At 35.5% G+C, this 20,293-nt stretch overlaps 1 protein-coding gene across 1 annotated transcript; it reads left to right on the top strand.

Annotated features, from left to right (window-relative positions):
- Window positions 1-3,435: 3,435 nt before the first annotated feature.
- On the top strand, window positions 3,436-19,459 carry LOC131068870 (probable pectate lyase 18). Its single transcript, XM_059217701.1, has 7 exons — window positions 3,436-3,474; window positions 3,856-3,987; window positions 18,283-18,343; window positions 18,507-18,619; window positions 18,819-18,922; window positions 19,035-19,173; window positions 19,256-19,459. The coding sequence occupies exons 1-7, from the start codon at window positions 3,436-3,438 to the stop codon at window positions 19,457-19,459; spliced, it is 792 nt and encodes a 263-aa protein (XP_059073684.1).
- The last annotated feature ends 834 nt before the right edge of the window (window positions 19,460-20,293 follow it).

Genomic DNA, 20,293 nt, shown 5'->3' with positions numbered 1-20,293 from the left:
AGCTAGAAGCCAGGAGAGGTTACCAGGACAGAGAGCCAGGACCTAGGAGGTTGTACCATGGTATCCATCTTAAGCTATGCGATGCACTCTCTCCTTAGAGTCACTAGTGTTTGTGAGTTGAGTCACATGGATGTTTGCAGAGTCTTGTAATCCTTTCGTACTTGTCTTACTTTACTTGCTTGAGGGTTTTCTACTATCTCCTAGCACGGTGGGGTGGTTGCATTTTGGGATCACATGGTCGGGTGGTAGTGCCACTTCCTATTAGATGTTCTGGAATGTATCTTCAGGTGAGGAAGGGCTTCGCTGGTGTTCTTGGTTTGTGGTTCATGTAGCTCATGTTTGTGATCATTGTTCAGTTGAGACTTTGTCATCATTGTATCAAACTTTTGTGTAACCTTGATATTGTAACTTTGTAATCCATGGTATTTGTGGTAACGATGTATTTATGGATATTGTGAAAGGGAATCATTGGAATGTTTGTTATTTCAGTTGCCTTAATCTTTTGTATATATGATCTATGAGAAATGAATGCATTGGAGTACTTTGATTCTTTCATTATGGAATTTAGATGTATGTGTAGATTTTATCTTAAACATTTAATTTTCCTAAATAGCTGAACAAAAGGATTTTCCATGGTGTTATTATAATCTACAAAGTAATCTTCATTGGTAACCCTTAGGGAATCAGGTGTTAGACTTCCATTGTGTTATTAAACGTGCAAGTTATATGATTATGCACTTAATCTTTAGGAAAAAAAATTATTTCACCCTTTAGTTGCCTAGATTGTGATGTTTTCCTTTAGGGTTTCTAGCGGGGCATTACACGTATCATATCTAAAACCAGACATATATCTTCAAAACTAAGAGTTGCTTTTGCACATGTTCGCGAGGAATTTATATCCATTTACATTATTGAATTTCTATTCTAGTTGTCAAATCATGAACGCAAATTATGCCAGTCTCTTTCCACAGAGGGTATATTAACTTCAATGGCCTTCAGACTAGTCCCTAATTTCAAACTTTTACCAAATAAGTGATTACCAACAATCAAAATTTGACAAAGTTGGGCATCTTGATTATTTCATTGTGCACGACCGCCTTCCATCCCCACAAAAGAACTAACAACTATATGCATATTGGAGGGCATCCATGAATTTACTCATGAGATATCATGAGCTACATTTTTAGATACTCGACGTGCATTTGACTATTATTTTTACTCCTTTATTCTTGCATACTTTGGTCAGGATTTTATCTTATTTTGAAAATGATGTCGTAGTAGCATTTCATCTTACAAATGATTTAATGGCCCTATGTATATTCGTTTGGCTACAAAACCTTTTGCTAGTTTTTATTTAAAACCTATATTTTGATTTGAGATATAAACAATAATTTTAGTTTATTAGGAATGGATCAGGAGACCACCAACTATAAGGAAAAGTGGATCCAACGTCTCATAATGAGCCATGACTTCTGAAAGAAGTCAAAAGCTATGCTACATAGACATCGAAGCTGGCGGGTGGGTTCTTGTCAAAATCTACTGGCTACCCCATGTGCTATATGGATTTCATTTTGATCTTCTATCATTGGAAAATATAGGAAAAACGACCACGAGGAGAGATCGTTGGAAAAGCCAATTTGCATTTTTTATACACGAGAGAAAAATTTGTTGCGTATTTATGAAAATCATGCATATAATCTTCAGGTGCTCACACATAGTCGAGAATCAACTTTAGTTTAAGATTGACATAGATGAATGGTGTCTCATACCCATCCTGATTACGATGACTTGGATTGTTGGCCACCACGTAGGGAGTTCGGTATTAAATTTCCTTGTAGTTTATCCAATTCAATAGAATATAGATTAGACTTGGGCTTAATTTAGTTGACGCGTTATAGTTCACACAGGTTGTAGTTGAGCTAGTGATGCTTGGAAGAATCTCGAGCCCAGTGGTAGTAATGGGACTGCTTATCTATTTGAGAGGCATGATATCCATGCAGTTCTTGGGGTACCTAGGAGAGGGAGATTCTCTTTCAATTGGCTTTGCAAACGTAACCGGCTTTTCAGTCATTTTCGGAATGGTTATGGGAATGGAACCTCTGTGCAGTTTCGCATAGTTGGTTAGAGATTTATGGAAAGCATTCCTTAAAAGTAAAACATTACGTATGTAGGACAAATATTGGGTTGTGTTAGATAAGAAATTTAGTAGTCTTTTTTGGTTTTGCTTGGGAAATTTAGTACTCCTGAATGTTGTAGATGAATCTTCTGCCAGCCTTTTGAGAAATGATTGGAAACTTGTACGAGACCAAATCATTGGTGAACAAGCATCTTCTATGGAAGTAGTACTTTTTGAGGGTAGGTTTACAGAGATTTGGTTATTGAATTTAATACTATTGTATACTGTAGTACCCCTACCCTAGTCTATTTCTAACCTTGGTTAATCTTGATTAGTTTATCGTATTATTATGTGATAGTCAGATGTTGATTTTACGCATAGCTATTGATGTGGTTTTCTCACTAGTTGTATGCAGGTTATTCAGTGTACCTATTTCGTGATGTTAGTATCGGACTAATGCTTTCATTAGATTTTATAAATGTATGCATGTATGATCTTTTGTTGCAGGAGATTCCAGGTACGAAGTCGCATGAGTGCGAGGTTCGTCGTCACCTGGTTTTGCAGGTTTGAGTGTACCCTTGTTAATCCCTAGAGTCGGATTAGGTGGTCGTGAGACCCTAGTTGACCTTCGTCGTGCTCTAGTGAGCATCGCCAGTCGTCGTCGGTAATCCCTGTTTGTTTGGGTTTGCGAGTCGTCTGTTTGGTTGACTTTCTCGATTTGCGTGCTTGGTGTGCATGGATTAAATTGATTGAGAATTCGTTATGCGATTTTCGTTGTTAATGAATTTCTTATTTTTATTGGGAGTGAATTCGAATTAATGGCTGATTTCGATTATTAAATGCATTTATATATGCTGTTGAAAAGGAAGTTTAGTAGGTTATCGCAATAGAATTTAATTGAATCTGTTGGATTATTATATTAGAAAGGTTAAACTTGTTTAAATAAGGAAATCGAATTTTTAATTGAAAAAGCAAGTTATTTTGTTGTTGTATTTAGAAAAGAATTAATTTTTAAGTATTATTTTTAAATAAAAGTTTTTATTCCAAAAATGGAAATTTTTGGGTCAACTCTTCCATATAACCCAAATTTGGGGAAATTGGAGAGGATGGACATTTTTGGGAAGTTTTGGATTGGAGATGGAAAATTGGAGGCTTGGCAGCTGAGATTGGGATTCTTCAGCCGATCTCGCCAGGATTGCGAATAAAGGTAGGAGTCTGAATCATTTTCTTGTTGCCAAAAGAAATTCTGGTTGAAAGAATTGGTTTTGTTATTGAAGAATCATAGTGTTAATCTCTTGATTGGACTATGTTTTATTATTATGGGGTTTGCTGTGTTGAAAGGAAAAGATGGAATTCTTGTATGTTGAATTCGAAATTATATTGAATTGGAAATTTTTTTTATGAAATTACCTGTGCTGGGCGTTGGTGGTAATTTTCGAACTGTGTGTGTATTTTTGTTTTTTTTTTAAAAAAAAGAATATATAATTTTTTTACCCCCCCCTGTGCTTTGTGGTTCGAATCATAGCTGGGCGTCTTTGTTATTGTTTCGTACTGTGGTTTTTTTTGAGCGAAATTTATGCTCAAAGCCGAGCTGGGCGTTATGTTTAGCGCAACCCTGTGTTTTGGGGATGGGAGGCGGGGAGCGGAGCTCCACCCGCTCCCTCCCCTCTCCACCGCTCGCACCCCTTTGTCCCGCTCGTTTCCCCTGGTTTTCGTCAAACCCTTCGCTGGTGCGTTAGTCCCGGGCCGCGGCACACTGCGGTGGCTGCAGGGCGCCGCCGCCGCCACCTGGCTGTGTGGAGTGGCACCGCCACGAGCGCCGCCGCCCTCTCCCTCAGCTAGGGTTAGGGCACGGCCGCCGCGTTTTCACTGTGTTGAACATGTTTTTCTTTATAAACAAAGAAGCATCATTTTATTTAAAGTGCGTTTTTAGTTGTTTCAAACATGGTTTAAAAAAAAATTAAAATAAAATGGTTGTTTAATTGTATTTGGCTTGGTATAATAAAAAAAAAATACATATGATTTTAGTATCATGTCAATGAAGTTAATTTTTAATGTTAAGTTTTTATTTGTTCTGAATTATGATTAAAGGGCATATCACGATAAATGATAACTTGATTCTGATTGAGTATATAATGGAAGTTATAGGTGAATTAGTCATTCAAGTTCATTTCATGATTTGTGCACCTCGTCTAATTGAGTTCTAACATTGATAATTTCATCATCAAATGTTATTTGGCTATGCTTGGGTCCATTCTTAGATTAATAAGTTTATATCATGTGCGTTGGAAATGAGTATCTACAACTGAATTTCTTTATCTTTAATTCCGTGATCCGTATTATGTAACTGGAATTGAAATTATGAATCTGTAGAGACTGATTTTAGACCAGTATGTAATGACGTTTTGATTGGGAGATTAAATACCTTATTTGAGTTGGTTAACGGTTGTCTGAGATTTAATAATATGAATTGGTTGAAACTCTTTATGGCTTAATTTGCCTGTTCGATGCTTGAACCTTAGGAGTTAGAAAACCAAGAACAACTTAACCCTTGATGAGATAGATAACTGTAATCTGTTTAGATCTTGTAGAAAACTTGATCATTTTTAATGCTTAATCAATTTGAGAAAATATTGTCTTTTCTGATTATTGCCTTGCGAGTTTAATTACTGTATTCGCTTTAATTATGAAATGGCATGTTTTGCTTTGTTTAAATAGGACCCTGTCGTATGGATTGACTTGGTGTACCTGTTTCAGTCCTCGAATTTTGAGTTGACTATGGTATTGTGATGTTGTCTTAGTTGGTTATATCCTCTTTGAGTGAGTCGAATAATGATTCGTGGTTAACCTTAGTTGTCAGGTCTCTAGTTAGAGCACCGTCAGTAAGTGATTACCCTTGAGCCGTGTTTGACCTGATGTTTGTATCTTCTTGAACTCCGTTCGTCTGACCATGTTATTCCTTGGTTTGAAGTTCGTCTGAGTTTGTTCTAGTGTCGTATGGGAAAGTGGCTTTTGATTGGGGGCCGCGCCCAAAGTGGCTACTGGATAACCCGTCGAAAGTGAGTCTAATAAGTGATAACCTAAGTAGATTAGAAAATAATTTATAAATAAGATAATGTGCCTCACACATGGGATGAGTGCTAGCATAGACTCGACATGCTGTGAGAAGGCCTGAAATGGCAAACCACCTTCCTTGTCTTCACGAGAGGATGTGTGGGTCCACATGAGGCTTGGATGGGCCAGAAGTTCAGATTAGGTTGCCAGGGTTACCAGTGCATGGGCCGGGACCTATGAAGACTTGCCATGGTATCCATACCAGGTCATGTGATGACACTTGTCCCTACGTTCGCTAGTGTGTTGTTGTTTTGTCCTGTTTTGAGTTCCTTTGTGAGTCATCCTTTATCTCTGCCCTTGTGAGTGTCGGTTTCATGTTAGACCTTGGGTGGTGATGGTTCAGTTTTACAGATGCTCTCTTGGATCTCTTTGTTTTAGCTTTGATTATGTTCAGCTGGATCCTGTTCTTTTAAAGGATCGTTTATGTATTATTGACCGATGTGGTCGTTTGTATATTGCTTATGTATCGCCTTGATGGCTGGATAGTACTTGGTGTAACCTCTTGTACTCTTAACCTTATTAATTATCAGAAGGGGTCTTGCAGTTGCGCAGACCCGGAGATGTAGCCCTTTAGGGGTGAACTCCGAGATCATATGGTGTTATGTGATGCGTTCTTTTATGTCTCTTACTTCAGCTTTATAATGTATGATTAACTTATGTTAGAATGGGTAAGTGGATAATTGGAATTAACTATGAATGCTTATATTCAGTTCTTTATTAAATGCCATGTTGATCGTATGCGTAAGTGTTTTAGATGAGATTATCGTAGATGCTAGTATGCAATCGTCTTTTAAAATGCAATAAGTTGGTATATGAAAAGAATGTAACTTAGAGTAGTGAATTATACTCAGTTGTTGTTAAGGAATTTAAATATGCTTGGAAAGATCTCTTTTGTTATTTTGAAATCCTAGTGTATTAGAATGTTAGATGTATGGTTGGTAATTTTAAATGAAAAGCTTGAATGAGAATCATGAATGGATCTTAATGATGAATTCTTGCTTGTGATTTATATTTCCATCTTTGAAAGAAATTATCCCGATTGCGAATTATCTCGTTATTAAGATATTCAGCTTAATGGATTAATTGTGTGAGCTAAGTGTATTGTGAAAATTTAAGTAATCTCGTTGGGAAACTCTTTAGGAGTTAGTTGAAGTCTTCCGCTATGTAATCTGAATCTTGTTATGTTGTTGCATCTTATGTGTTGTAACTTTAAAAAAAAAAATTTGCACTCTATTCTTGTTATTTTAGCTTATCCCTTCGGGGTTTCCTGGCGGGGCATTACATTTGGTATCAGAGCCCATGTTGCAAACATTGGGATCTCTGGTGTCACGTGTGCCCTCTATTGTGTGAGGTGTATCAACCTTATGTGTATGCTTGTCCTCCTTTGCATGTGAGTGATTGAGCAGACCTTAGCTGGTGTGTAGCGTGTGCGTTCACATCTTGTCTTCGCCTTCTTGATGTTGGTGTTTGAGTGCTTATTTGTGCATAGAATGCTTATTTTGTAGAAAATTAAATGATCATCACCATTCCTCTCTCTCTTTCTGAAAATTAAAATAATTTAGGATATGTGTAATTATCTTTGATTTGAGCTTCTTGTTGGAAAGAGAAAAAGGGTGTGACTTCTTGAACCCTTGTATGAGCTTTACGATGCTTATGTGTTTAGATTATTAAAGGGCTATGGGTTTAAAATTTATTTTGGGTGAATGGGAGAAAACTGTATGTGTATGTTTAAAGAATTCTCCATGTGTATCTTGTAGGAGTAGCATGATTAAATTCTACCTTAGTAAGGTGCATTTTTATGCGAATAGATGAATTATGTGAAACTGCTTGGTTGGTAGAAGAAGTATTATAAAGAGCATGTTATTGTAGCTTCGAGAGAGTAATAATGTGTTCCCTGAAAGATTGCTTTATGTGTTTTCCGAAAGATTGTCTTATGTGGTTCATTAAACCAGTTGATTTAAGATTTATTTTAGCAAATGCTCCATTGAACTCGCTTTTGGGTATGTGGTATTACCTTGATGTGTTTAGAAAGTGCGAATGGAAGAGCTTGTTTGGTGTGCGTGCATTAATATGTTTTATTTGGATAATAGCTCTTTGCTTATCTTTGATCGTATTGTGATCTTTTCTAATAGGTTGCAACTTACGACATGTGTCTATATTGTATTATTATAAGTGAGTGTTCTTAAGAGGTCTTGCATTATTGAAAGGATTGCTTCTCTTGATCTCTGTTTTGTTTGGAAAACTAGAACCTCTTGTTGCATCCATAATTATTGGAAATGTTTTTGTTAGACTGATTGTCATCCGACTAAACGGTAGCGAAATGAAAACCATGTAATTGAAATGATAGGCTTATAGTGAGAAATTTAATATTATAGTGTGATCTTGTTTGATCTTGCGTGACTTTGTAGGAAATAGTTTGGTTATCAAACTCTCTTTCCCTTCTCTTTGCTTAATCATAAGATTTTAGAAGTGCTATTAAGAATGCATTGATTTAAATAGAATGTTTATAAAGCATGGAAATTGTGTGTTGCTTTTGGCTTCATAGTGATAGATGAAAGTCTTAAGCTTTAGAAATGAATTTGCTTAGCTAGTAATTTAATTATGAATGCTTAGTGAGATTCGAGAAAGCTAGAGGAATAATGTTATTTCCTTATGTAATTGTGAATTGTTAATGAATTCAATACTTGAATCTAGAGTAAACGTGATTCAGTTATTTATATAGAAAGCGTAATTGAAATCTTCCTTGTATAGATGTTAGCGTACTGAAAAGTACTCCCGTTAAATGTGATTAAACCAGTACTGGTGTAATTGTGTGTATTGTAAGAAACCAGTGCTTATATTATGTGCCCATGGATTGGTGAAGTAATCAACCATGGAGAATATGTTGTTTATGAGTATGGGAAACCATACTGTTTATGTAATGTTGCTTATTTGTTCCCTACTGAGTACCAAACCTCGGGTTGTGGGTAACTCGGTATGTTAAGGGGTAGTATTCGAAGCGACCGTTCCTTGAATAGTATGGATTGGCGTGCGAGTAATGTCGACGCGAAGCGACTTTAGCTTCTCTACTTCGAGGAATGATATAGTTGTACTACTAAACTGTATCAAGGTGTACTCAATACTTTCCCTTTGATGAACCTATTTATAGGTTTATGTGTGTTAGCCTATTCTCTTCCTTATCTGAGCATTTTGTAATGGTGATTCTTGTATATCATGATGGTATTATTTGTAGGATCCTTTGCCTTGTCTTCATGAAAGGTAGGTTTATTCGCATGTGCTGCCAGTTAGTTTGTGTTGGTGGGCATGTGGGTGGACCAGAGTCATGTATACCTCTGACTTACGGCGAGTATCCTTCTAGATACGTCGCTATGCGGGATGTGGCTTGCACGTGCTTTTTCCGCGAGGTGCACTACCATGCGGGATACGTCCATTGTGTGTTTTCTCCACTTGGGGTATTGCCATGCCACGTGACGATGTGATGCGGGGTGATGTCGAGGTGCACACCGCCATGCCATGTGGATAGTGTGACTATGTCGCACCACATGATGAGCTACTGCAATAGCTAGTCAGTTGTTCCTTCCTTCCTCGTTGGTGGCTAGGTGCTAGTCACACAGTGCTGTTATGTGCAGTTGTGATATTCTTTATATTTCTTTGGGGATCAGCAATTTATTTTACCTTGACTTTGAAGGTTTGGCCACGATCTTGTGATCTTTTGCACTTTGATTTGGTGTTGAAATTCTGGATTATTTTCTTACCTTATTATTGGAATTGGTGATTTATTATCTTTATTCATCTGTACTTTGGTGGCTGAACTGGTTTATTCTTATTGTTTTCGGATGCTGGTCTTGTGTCGAGATGTGAAATTCCTCTCCAAGGACGTATGATACGGAATTGGTAGAGTGTGTGCGAGGAAGTTGTTGTAGGGAACCGTGAGGATGGGGGGTATGTGAGGCTGTGATGCAGCTAGTATCCACTACCTACCTATGTGTGGTGACTATCTCTTGGAGGCTAACCACCTTGTACAACAAGGGATATTCACAAAGGTCTTGTATGGAAGGTAGCACCGCTATGGTGTGCCTAGCACCATCGAGCCTTTGAGCGAGATATTGGATTTTTATGATCATATTGTTGTTATGAGATCAGGCATAGAGATGTTGATCGTGCATGTTATCATTGACCGAGCATTCGACATGCTCCCATGTGGCCTTTCCTGTTATGCATTCCAGTTATGTGGATGGTTATTATTTGTATCATGGAGTAGATTGTGTTAACTTGTCGCTATGTTATGGGACATAGTCTTTGGAAAGGTTGTCTTGTGCCTGGCAAGTGTAACCATTGAGTTATTTTTGTTGCTCTTATTTCATGAAAGCTAATTTGGCTGTAGGAACTGATATTTTGAGCTAGTTCTATGTTATTAAATCTTATGATAAAGATGGATTGGTAAAGGAAATTGATCTTATGGCATGTTTTCCTGTCATTTTTGATCGATGATTATGGTAATTGTTGTTACCTCATTGTAATGTTTTAATTTGGTGTAATGAATGGAAGAAAATTCCTGTTTTCTCTGCTATGATTGTGGATAATTCCTAGAATATTTTAAGGAACGTATGGTTTAGATGTATCTTGCCAATGGATAATGGCGTTTGTAAAGGATTTTGCAATAATATTTCATTTATTTATGGAAAGATTTCTATGTGCAATTTGATCTTTGTTGAATGAGTTTCAGGGCTGATGCGTACGACATGTTCTTCATCTAGCCTTACGACTTCCAGGAGTAAGTCGGAACCTAGGGGGGGAGAATGTAGTACCCCTACCCTAGTCTATTTCTAACCTTGGTTAATCTTGATTAGTTTATCGTATTATTATGTGATAGTCAGATGTTGATTTTACGCATAGCTATTGATGTGGTTTTCTCACTAGTTGTATGCAGGTTATTCAGTGTACCTATTTCGTGATGTTAGTATCGGACTAACGCTTTCATTAGATTTTATAAATGTATGCATGTATGATCTTTTGTTGCAGGAGATTCCAGGTACGAAGTCGCATGAGTGCGAGGTTCGTCATCACCTGGTTTTGCAGGTTTGAGTGTACCCTTGTTAATCCCTAGAGTCAGATTAGGTGGTCGTGAGACCCTAGTTGACCTTCGTCGTGCTCTAGTGAGCATCACCAGTCGTCATCGGTAATCCCTCTTTGTTTGGGTTTGCGAGTCGTCTGTTTGGTTGACTTTCTCGATTTGCGTGCTTGGTGTGCATGGATTAAATTGATTGAGAATTCGTTATGCGATTTTCATTGTTAATGAATTTCTTATTTTTATTGGGAGTGAATTCGAATTAATGGCTGATTTCGATTATTAAATGCATTTATATATGCTGTTGAAAAGGAAGTTTAGTAGGTTATCGCAATAGAATTTAATTGAATCTGTTGGATTATTATATTAGAAAGGTTAAACTTGTTTAAATAAGGAAATCGAATTTTTAATTGAAAAAGCAAGTTATTTTGTTGTTGTATTTAGAAAAGAATTAATTTTTAAGTATTATTTTTAAATAAAAGTTTTTATTCCAAAAATGGAAATTTTTGGGTCAACTCTTCCATATAACCCAAATTTGGGGAAATTGGAGAGGATGGACATTTTTGGGAAGTTTTGGATTGGAGATGGAAAATTGGAGGCTTGGCAGCTGAGATTGGGATTCTTCAGCCGATCTCGCCAGGATTGCGAATAAAGGTAGGAGTCTGAATCATTTTCTTGTTGCCAAAAGAAATTCTGGTTGAAAGAATTGGTTTTGTTATTGAAGAATCATAGTGTTAATCTCTTGATTGGACTGTGTTTTATTATTATGGGGTTTGCTGTGTTGAAAGGAAAAGATGGAATTCTTGTATGTTGAATTCGAAATTATATTGAATTGGAAATTTTTTTTATGAAATTACCTGTGCTGGGCGTTGGTGGTAATTTTTGGACTGTGTGTGTATTTTTGTTTTTTTTTTTAAAAAAAGAATATATAATTGTTTTACCCCCCCCTGTGCTTTGTGGTTCGAATCATAGCTGGGCGTCTTTGTTATTGTTTCGGACTGTGGTTTTTTATGAGCAAAATTTATGCTCAAAGCCGAGCTGGGCGTTATGTTTAGCGCAACCCTGTGTTTTGGGGATGGGAGGCAGGGAGGGGAGCTCCACCCGCTCCCTCCCCTCTCCACCGCTCGCACCCCTTTGTCCCGCTCATTTCCCCTGGTTTTCGTCAAACCCTTCGCTGGTGCGTTAGTCCTGGGCCACGGCACACTGCGGTGGCCGCAGGGCCGTGGTGGCCGCAGGGCGCCGCAGACCTGCGGGCACCGCAGGGCGCCGCCGCCGCCGCCTGGCTGTGTGGAGTGGCACCGCCACGAGCGCCGCCGCCCTCTCCCTCGGCTAGGGTTAGGGCACGGCCGCCGCATTTTCACTGTGTTGATCATGTTTTTCTTTATAAACAAAGAAGCATCATTTTATTTAAAGTGCGTTTTTAGTTGTTTCAAACATGGTTTAAAAAAAAATAAAAATAAAATGGTTGTTTCATTGTATTTGGCTTGGTATAATAAAAAAAAAATACATATGATTTTAGTATCATGTCAATGAAGTTAATTTTTAATGTTAAGTTTTTATTTGTTCTGAATTATGATTAAAGGGCATATCACGATAAATGATAACTTGATTCTGATTGAGTATATAATGGAAGTTATAGGTGAATTAGTCATTCAAGTTCATTTCATGATTTGTGCACCTCGTCTAATTGAGTTCTAACATTGATAATTTCATCATCAAATGTTATTTGGCTATGCTTGGGTCCATTCTTAGATTAATAAGTTTATATCATGTGCGTTGGAAATGAGTATCTACAACTGAATTTCTTTATCTTTAATTCCGTAATCCGTATTATGTAACTGGAATTGAAATTATGAATCTGTAGAGACTGATTTTAGACCAGTATGTAATGACGTTTTGATTGGGAGATTAAATACCTTATTTGAGTTGGTTAACGGTTGTCTGAGATTTAATAATATGAATTGGTTGAAACTCTTTATGGCTTAATTTGCCTGTTCGATGCTTGAACCTTAGGAGTTAGAAAACCAAGAACAACTTAACCCTTGATGAGATAGATAACTGTAATCTGTTTAGATCTTGTAGAAAACTTGATCGTTTTTAATGCTTAATCAATTTGAGAAAATATTGTCTTTTCTGATTATTGCCTTGCGAGTTTAATTACTGTATTCGCTTTAATTATGAAATGGCATGTTTTGCTTTGTTTAAATAGGACCATGTCGTATGGATTGACTTGGTGTACCTATTTCAGTCCTCGAATTTTGAGTTGACTATGGTATTGTGATGTTGTCTTAGTTGGTTATATCCTCTTTGAGTGAGTCGAATAATGATTCGTGGTTAACCTTAGTTGTCAGGTCTCTAGTTAGAGCACCGTCAGTAAGTGATTACCCTTGAGTCGTGTTTGACCTGATGTTTGTATCTTCTTGAACTCTGTTCGTCTGACCATGTTATTCCTTGGTTTGAAGTTCGTCTGAGTTTGTTCTAGTGTCGTATGGGAAAGTGGCTTTCGATTGGGGGCCGTGCCCAAAGTGGCTGCTGGATAACCCGTCGAAAGTGAGTCTAATAAGTGATAACCTAAGTAGATTAGAAAATAATTTATAAATAAGATAATGTGCCTCACACATGGGACGAGTGCTAGCATAGACTCGACATGCTGTGAGAAGGCCTGAAATGGCAAACCACCTTCCTTGTCTTCACGAGAGGATGTGTGGGTCCACATGAGGCTTGGATGGGCCAGAAGTTCGGATTAGGTTGCCAGGGTTACCAGTGCATGGGCCGGGACCTATGAAGACTTGCCATGGTATCCATACCAGGTCATGTGATGACACTTGTCCCTACGTTCGCTAGTGTGTTGTTGTTTTGTCCTGTTTTGAGTTCCTTTGTGAGTCGTCCTTTATCTCTGCCCTTGTGAGTGTCGGTTTCATGTTAGACCTTGGGTGGTGATGGTTCAGTTTTACGGATGCTCTCTTGGATCTCTTTGTTTTAGCTTTGATTATGTTCAGCTGGATCCTGTTCTTTTAAAGGATCGTTTATGTATTATTGACCGATGTGGTCGTTTGTATATTGCTTATGTATCGCCTTGATGGCTGGATAGTACTTGGTGTAACCTCTTGTACTCTTAACCTTATTAATTATCAGAAGGGGTCTTGCAGTTGCACAGACCCGGAGATGTAGCCCTTTAGGGGTGAACTCTGAGATCATATGGTGTTATGTGATGCGTTCTTTTATGTCTCTTACTTCAGCTTTATAATGTATGATTAACTTATGTTAGAATGGGTAAGTGGATAATTGGAATTAACTATGAATGCTTATATTCAGTTCTTTATTAAATGCCATGTTGATCGTATGCGTAAGTGTTTTAGATGAGATTATCATAGATGCTAGTATGCAATCGTCTTTTAAAATGCAATAAGTTGGTATATGAAAAGAATGTAACTTAGAGTAGTGAATTATACTCAGTTGTTGTTAAGGAATTTAAATATGCTTGGAAAGATCTCTTTTGTTATGATGAAATCCTAGTGTATTAGAATGTTAGATGTATGGTTGGTAATTTTAAATGAAAAGCTTGAATGAGAATCATGAATGGATCTTAATGATGAATTCTTGCTTGTGATTTATATTTCCATCTTTGAAAGAAATTATCCCGATTGTGAATTATCTCGTTATTAAGATATTCAGCTTAATGGATTAATTGTGTGAGCTAAGTGTATTGTGAAAATTTAAGTAATCTCGTTGGGAAACTCTTTAGGAGTTAGTTGAAGTCTTCCGCTATGTAATCTGAATCTTGTTATCTTGTTGCATCTTATGTGTTGTAACTTTAAAAAAAAAAAATTTGCACTCTATTCTTGTTATTTTAGCTTATCCCTTCGGGGTTTCCTGGCGGGGCATTACATATACTAACTATAATTTTTCATGTAAAGATGGAGGAAGAAGATATATGCATGGTCTTGTTACGGTTTTTATTGGTAGACTTATGAGACAGTCTAGCGATGGCCATTTGATGCACTAATTCATTTTTTTTCTTTTGGTTGCATGATAAGGTAGTGGATTCTCTTGTCCCAAATGATGTAAGTTGGAAAGATTCTAAATCTGATGGTCTAAGGAAAATAAAAGAAGGATAAGAAAACAAGACTAGATCTAAGTCTCAAGGGAGATGCAAGTCTCCTAGAAAATCAAAGGAAATATGTTGGAGATGTTGTAAGAAAGGTGGCATCAAGAAGGAATGCAAGTAGAACTAGATTTTCTAACACATTCATGTGAGGATGAATGGAAGATTTTTTTGTGTGCTTCTTTCTACATGACTTCTCCCAATGAGTGATTTTCTAACTATGAGAAATTTGATCGTAGAATGATCTTTCTCAATGTCAAATTGTTTCTAAGTATTGTTGTGCATAGTTCAGACAATATTAGATCTTTTGATGGGAGGATACAATTTATTTTGGGAGCTTTACACATTCCAAGTTTGGAACAAGACCTATTAGCTAGTAGTAATATAAATGATGTGAGTGAGTAATTAGTGTTCATTGAGTGATGTTGTTGGCAAAGGGACTTTGGTTTAGAACTCTTTTCCACCTTTATTCTAGCACCCATATTAGTTTAGTGATACCTCTTAATATATTCTTACAAGATCAATAATTGTAGAAAAGGGAATTTAGGAATTGTAGTAAAGGCACACATGTCAAAGACCTATGGTAAGGTTGAATGTTGCATGGTTTCACATGTTCTCACTTTAGAAACCAAGCTACTAGCTAAGAGGAATATGTTGTGGCATGGCACATGGGCCACATTGGTGTAAAGGGTCTTAGGAATTAAAACACAAATCTTGTATAAGAGTTAACTAATTATTTTCTTGATTCAAACTATTTTAAATATCAAATTTATTGAAAAAAATAATGTTCAACTTTATTTAAGCTACATAAGCCTAGTGCAATTTTTGATGTTATTCACAGTGATGTGTCAAGTCTTGTAGACATGATTGATTGGAAAAGACAATGTATTATTTTACTTTAATTGATGATATCTCAATCAAGATGTGGGTCTATTTTATAAAGAATAAATCCAAGGTCTTCATTAAATTTGAAGACTGTAAGGATCTTTTATAAAATTAGGCAAGTAAACTGATCAAACCGTTGAAAAAAAATAATGGTAACTAATTTATTTATAAGTAAAATTTGATAAATTCAATATAAAGGAATGATATAAAATGTAATGTTAAAAATCCATAGACTTCTAAACAAATTGAGTTCTAGAGGACATGAGTAATTTGCTAAGGGAAAGGATGATAAATATGTTTAGTGGGGGCTAGTTTGGAACAGGGAGAGGTGATTAGTACTATATGTTAGTTAATCAGTGGGTCCCATTCATTAGCAATTATCGATGAAACCAACATTGTGGTTTGGATAAGAAGAAAGAGCACAATTAAATATCCTTTAGTATTTGGTTGCGATGCATATGTACTTGTGTTCTCATAAAGAAGAGTTCAAAATTGTAATATTAAGTAGTAAAGTGTATATTTTTTAGTTATGGTAAAGATAAAATAATACAAGTTATGATTGACATAATGTGAAATTTATTATATAGCTAGAATATGATCTTGAGAGAGATTGGGTATTTTTCTATAGTTGAGCAACTAGATGGGAGTGTTAATTCTACAATGCAATGATAACCAAAGGCCAAGATAATTATGCTTGAAGGTGAAACAAAAGGTTTGGATGTAATTTATGAGGATGATAGTATAAAGAGATTAAAGAAAAATAAATATAAAAAGTAAAATATTAAATATGGTGAAAATATTTTATAACAATATTCCTTTATAAGGGGACAACCACCTAACACACTTTGAGTTGGATAGGTCCAATATGCTTTAACAAGAACATACTACTTCAAATGATGATAATAACTATTCTAGACCTCCTATATGCACCTTACTTATGTCTTGGATGACATCTGAGCTAACTCTGATATGTACTTATAACCCATAGGATAATCTAAATAGCTATATATGATTATAATAATGATTATATAATTTTGAAGAGCTAAAGTAGCTACAAGGTAAATATTCATAACCTAATACATGCTATAAGGAGAGAAGAGTTATGGGAAGGATAAATAGAAGATACAAAGTATAATGAGTTATAATGGACTGCAATTAATGCCTTGAGATATAAATACAGGATACTTGGTTATCAAGCCCAATATTGTGTATTATGTTTTCTTTCTATTTAAGTACTTAAAATAGATCCAAAATAAATTTCAAAATTACTTCTATAGAACTAAGTTTGGGGTTATTAGACTACAATTGTAGTCTAAACCCTTTGAGAAAAAAACTCTATCCTATCTCCTTTATATTTCTTACTACTATTAGTTTCATTGGTAGGAAATTGGTTAGGTTGTGTTCGGATTTCTTCTAGGAATAAAGTTTTTAAATTATAACCATTACCAATCAAGAAGAGAGCAAGAGATAAAGGAAAACAAACAAGGGTGTGTTTTAAGAAAATTAGGCCAAAGAAACATCCACAAATATCTAAAGAGTTAAGGGAAAAGATGCATGAAGAGATGAAAGACATCACCCTTGAAAAGGGAAGAAGATTTCTTCAAGAGGAAGGGGTTTAAATTTTATCTAGATGGATAACTAATGCATCCATATTATTTGATAATTTGAGATCCAATTGGAATATCTAGGTCAAACTAAATGCATATGTTGCTGATTAAATTTAGACTAGATAAATATTTAATATTGATGATAAATCTCTATTATTTTGGACATTATACCAAATAGGCAAAAGGCCACTAACAATATATGATACAAGTAATATTTATGGACAAATTCTTGTCCGAATAATTAAGGACACAAATCTAGTGGATGCAGCTAACTTGATAATTAATGCAACAAATTTTACTAAAGCTCATGTGGAAAAATTAATAAAGTAAAACACATGGTGCAAGAAAAATAATTAATACTTGAGAGAATAAAATATGTAGCTAAGGGATAAGTTGGTATCTTCTTCAAGGCCTCTCCCATTGCCATCAGTTGATGCATCCAATTATTCAAGAGAACACTCTTAGAAGTCTCTATAGAAAAAATTCATTGGAAAAAAGAGACTGAGAAGCTTAGAGAAAGAGAAAAACAACTAAAAATGGAGTTAAAGACATCTAAATCTAACATGGTCATAGAATTAGTGAAATTGAGATTTAAAAAACTTGAAATAAAAAATGGGACCTTTGACTATTTTAGATGTAATGCTCAAAACAAAGGAAATAAACAATAAAGAGGTGCATAAAAAGATTACAAATGTAACTAGTGATAGCATGAAGAAGATAGACAAATGGATGCAACAAAATTTTTTTTTCATGATAAGCCTATAAGGAGCTCAAAAGATATGACCAGATAAAGGATACATTGATCCCTTCATTCCTCAAGAAAGATACAAGACTACTAAAAGTAACCAAAGCTTGTAGCTGAGATTGTAGAATGGTAAGCATGTTGCATTTCAGATGCTTTAGATAATTTATTAAAAGTGGTATGGAAATGAAATGTAATGTCTTACTCCATTCAGTACATTAATATGAAATGCTAAATCCCAAAGTTTATTATAATATATTCTATTCATTCTTATTCTTTTGCTCGGCATTTTATTTATTATATGTTCTCTAATATTATACATTTATCTATACTTGGCATGTAGCTATTATAGACCAAATTTCTTTACGCCATATCATCATGTCATCGAATAGTTAATAATTGACGTTGTTGAGATAGATTCAATATAAGATAACTTCACCGGAGAAAAGATATTTAAGTCAATTCAATTAATAAAACTTCAAAGTTCTAGCATTTTCTTATAGCTAGCATATGTTCCAGACACTTGAGATTATTTACAAATTTCAAGAACTACTATACAGGAGTCTAGATACTTCGAGAAAGCAGCTGAGATCGTACGGAACTGGGAACCCCATTGACAATTGTTGGCATTGTGATCCCTACTAGGTTAATAACAGAAAGAGACTAGCTAACTGTGCTATTGGATTTGACAAAAACTCCATCAAAGGTAAGAATGGGAGATTTTATATAGTTACAGATTCAAATGACGATGACTCGGTCAATCCTCAACCTGGCACTTTGTGGCACGCTGTTATTCAACTCGAGCCTCGCTGGATTATTTTCCAAAGAGATATGGTTATTTAGCTCAAGGGGGAGCTTATCATGAACAGTTAAAAGACAAGACAAGCCATCGTTGTCAAGTTGCATAGATGGGCTGATCGACACCATAATGGGATCCACTGCTATAACCATTTCAAACAACTTTTTCACTCACCATGACAAGGTGCTTTAAACTACTTGTTTGGTTTGCCATAAATTTACTTTATTTATACAAGGTTTCACTATTACACTTTTATCACATGGATCTTAGAGTAGGGTACTAAAAGGAAACTATTAGATAGAAACATAAACAAATGTTAGGATTAATAAACTTGTCGATAGAGCATTATTTCTCAAGTCAGCTATATATATTCTTTTTGTAGGTGATGCTTCTTGGAAATAGCGATGCCTATACCCAAGATGTCAAAATGCAAGTAACAGTTGCATTCAACCACTTTGGAGAAGGGCTTGTTCAGCGAATGCCCAGGTTTGAAATAAATTTTAAAACTATTGTGTATTCCTTTTAGGAAGACCACGATACAACTTGCTGAATTTTATTTGTTTAAGTTTAAGAAATGAATGCTATGATGCAGATGCAGATGCCAATATGGATACTTCCATGTGGTGAATAATGATTACACCCACAAGGAAATGTATTCAATCGGGGGAAGTGCAAACCCCACCATTCACAGCCAAGGCAATAGATCCCTTGCTCCTGATAATAGATTCCAGAAGGAGGTAAAAGATCCTTACAATTCATGTCTCTTATATATTTGGTATTCAAGGGATGTAGAATAGTTATGGTATGGGTAATGTGCAGGTGACAAAGCCCGAAGATTCAATAGAAGGTAATTGGAGATCAGTGGGAGATCTGATGTTAAATGGGGCATTCTTCACAACATCAAGGGCTGGAGCATCCTCAAACTATACCAAAGCTTCGAGTATGGTAAAAAGACCTTCCTCTATTGTGGGCTCTATAACTGCAAATTCGGGTGTTCTCAGCTGCACTCTGGTCACTAATTAGTAAAGGGGAATATATTAGTAATCTTATTCTGAAATTTGAAGCGTAGTGGTGGAATGTTAAGTCAATATGGTTTTTATTATTTTGATTGCCACTAAAGAGAATTTTTAAGCTATGCTTCACAACGACTGCGGTATATAGACATGAATAGTTGAATTTATGTCCATACCAGTATTTCAGAAAACTAATTTGTGTGAGTTTATTTTTTAACTATTAACACGCCATGTATAATTGCACACAACACAGCTAAATAAATTCTCTCTAATGGGACTTGTATTGACCTTTCTAGTTTCATTTCTATATTACTATTTTATTTAATATAAAATAGAGTATAATTAAGTCATAGAAAGAGATATTTTAGACTAGAGTCGCCTTTCCATTTAGGTTAATTAAAAAGTAAATATAATTAATTTTTAATATATTAATTTAGATTAAACATATTGAAAGTTGACAAAAATAAATGGTGTAAATTGATTTTTTTAAAGTAACCTAAGGGTATGAATATTTACTTATTACACTAATGTTGAAGATAATATTGATGTAGTGTATAGTACACTCACTTCTATATCAAAAATAGATGATTTGAAAATTTTCATTGTCAAAGATTGTATACAAAATTTTAATTGAACATAAGTTAGTTATGCAATTGTAGATTAATTTTATATTATACATGTCTAATTTGTAACTCTAGACCTTATCTATCACAATATATACTTTTTCTCTTTGATTGCTAGATGCTATACTCCTCATTGATTGTTAAGGACTTGGTATATTTATAACTACATCATAAGGATAGTGAAATAAACAATGGTCATGTTCTCCTACTCCCTTAATTAG

Source organism: Cryptomeria japonica, chromosome 3, assembly GCF_030272615.1.
Source record: "Cryptomeria japonica chromosome 3, Sugi_1.0, whole genome shotgun sequence".
In the NCBI taxonomy this organism is placed as follows: Eukaryota; Viridiplantae; Streptophyta; class Pinopsida; order Cupressales; family Cupressaceae; genus Cryptomeria; species Cryptomeria japonica.
This window is presented reverse-complemented; position numbering and strand designations above follow the sequence as displayed.

What these genes read in the sequence shown, in the direction of transcription:
- LOC131068870 (XM_059217701.1), top strand. Translation starts at nt 3,436, where the DNA reads ATGGGGTTTGCTGTGTTGAAAGGAAAAGATGGAATTCTT. An exon ending in TGACAAAAACTCCATCAAAG is followed by an intron (nt 18,344 to 18,506) that starts GTAAGAATGGGA and finishes TATCATGAACAG; the next exon opens with TTAAAAGACAAGACAAGCCA. An exon ending in CTTGTTCAGCGAATGCCCAG is followed by an intron (nt 18,923 to 19,034) that starts GTTTGAAATAAA and finishes ATGCAGATGCAG; the next exon opens with ATGCCAATATGGATACTTCC.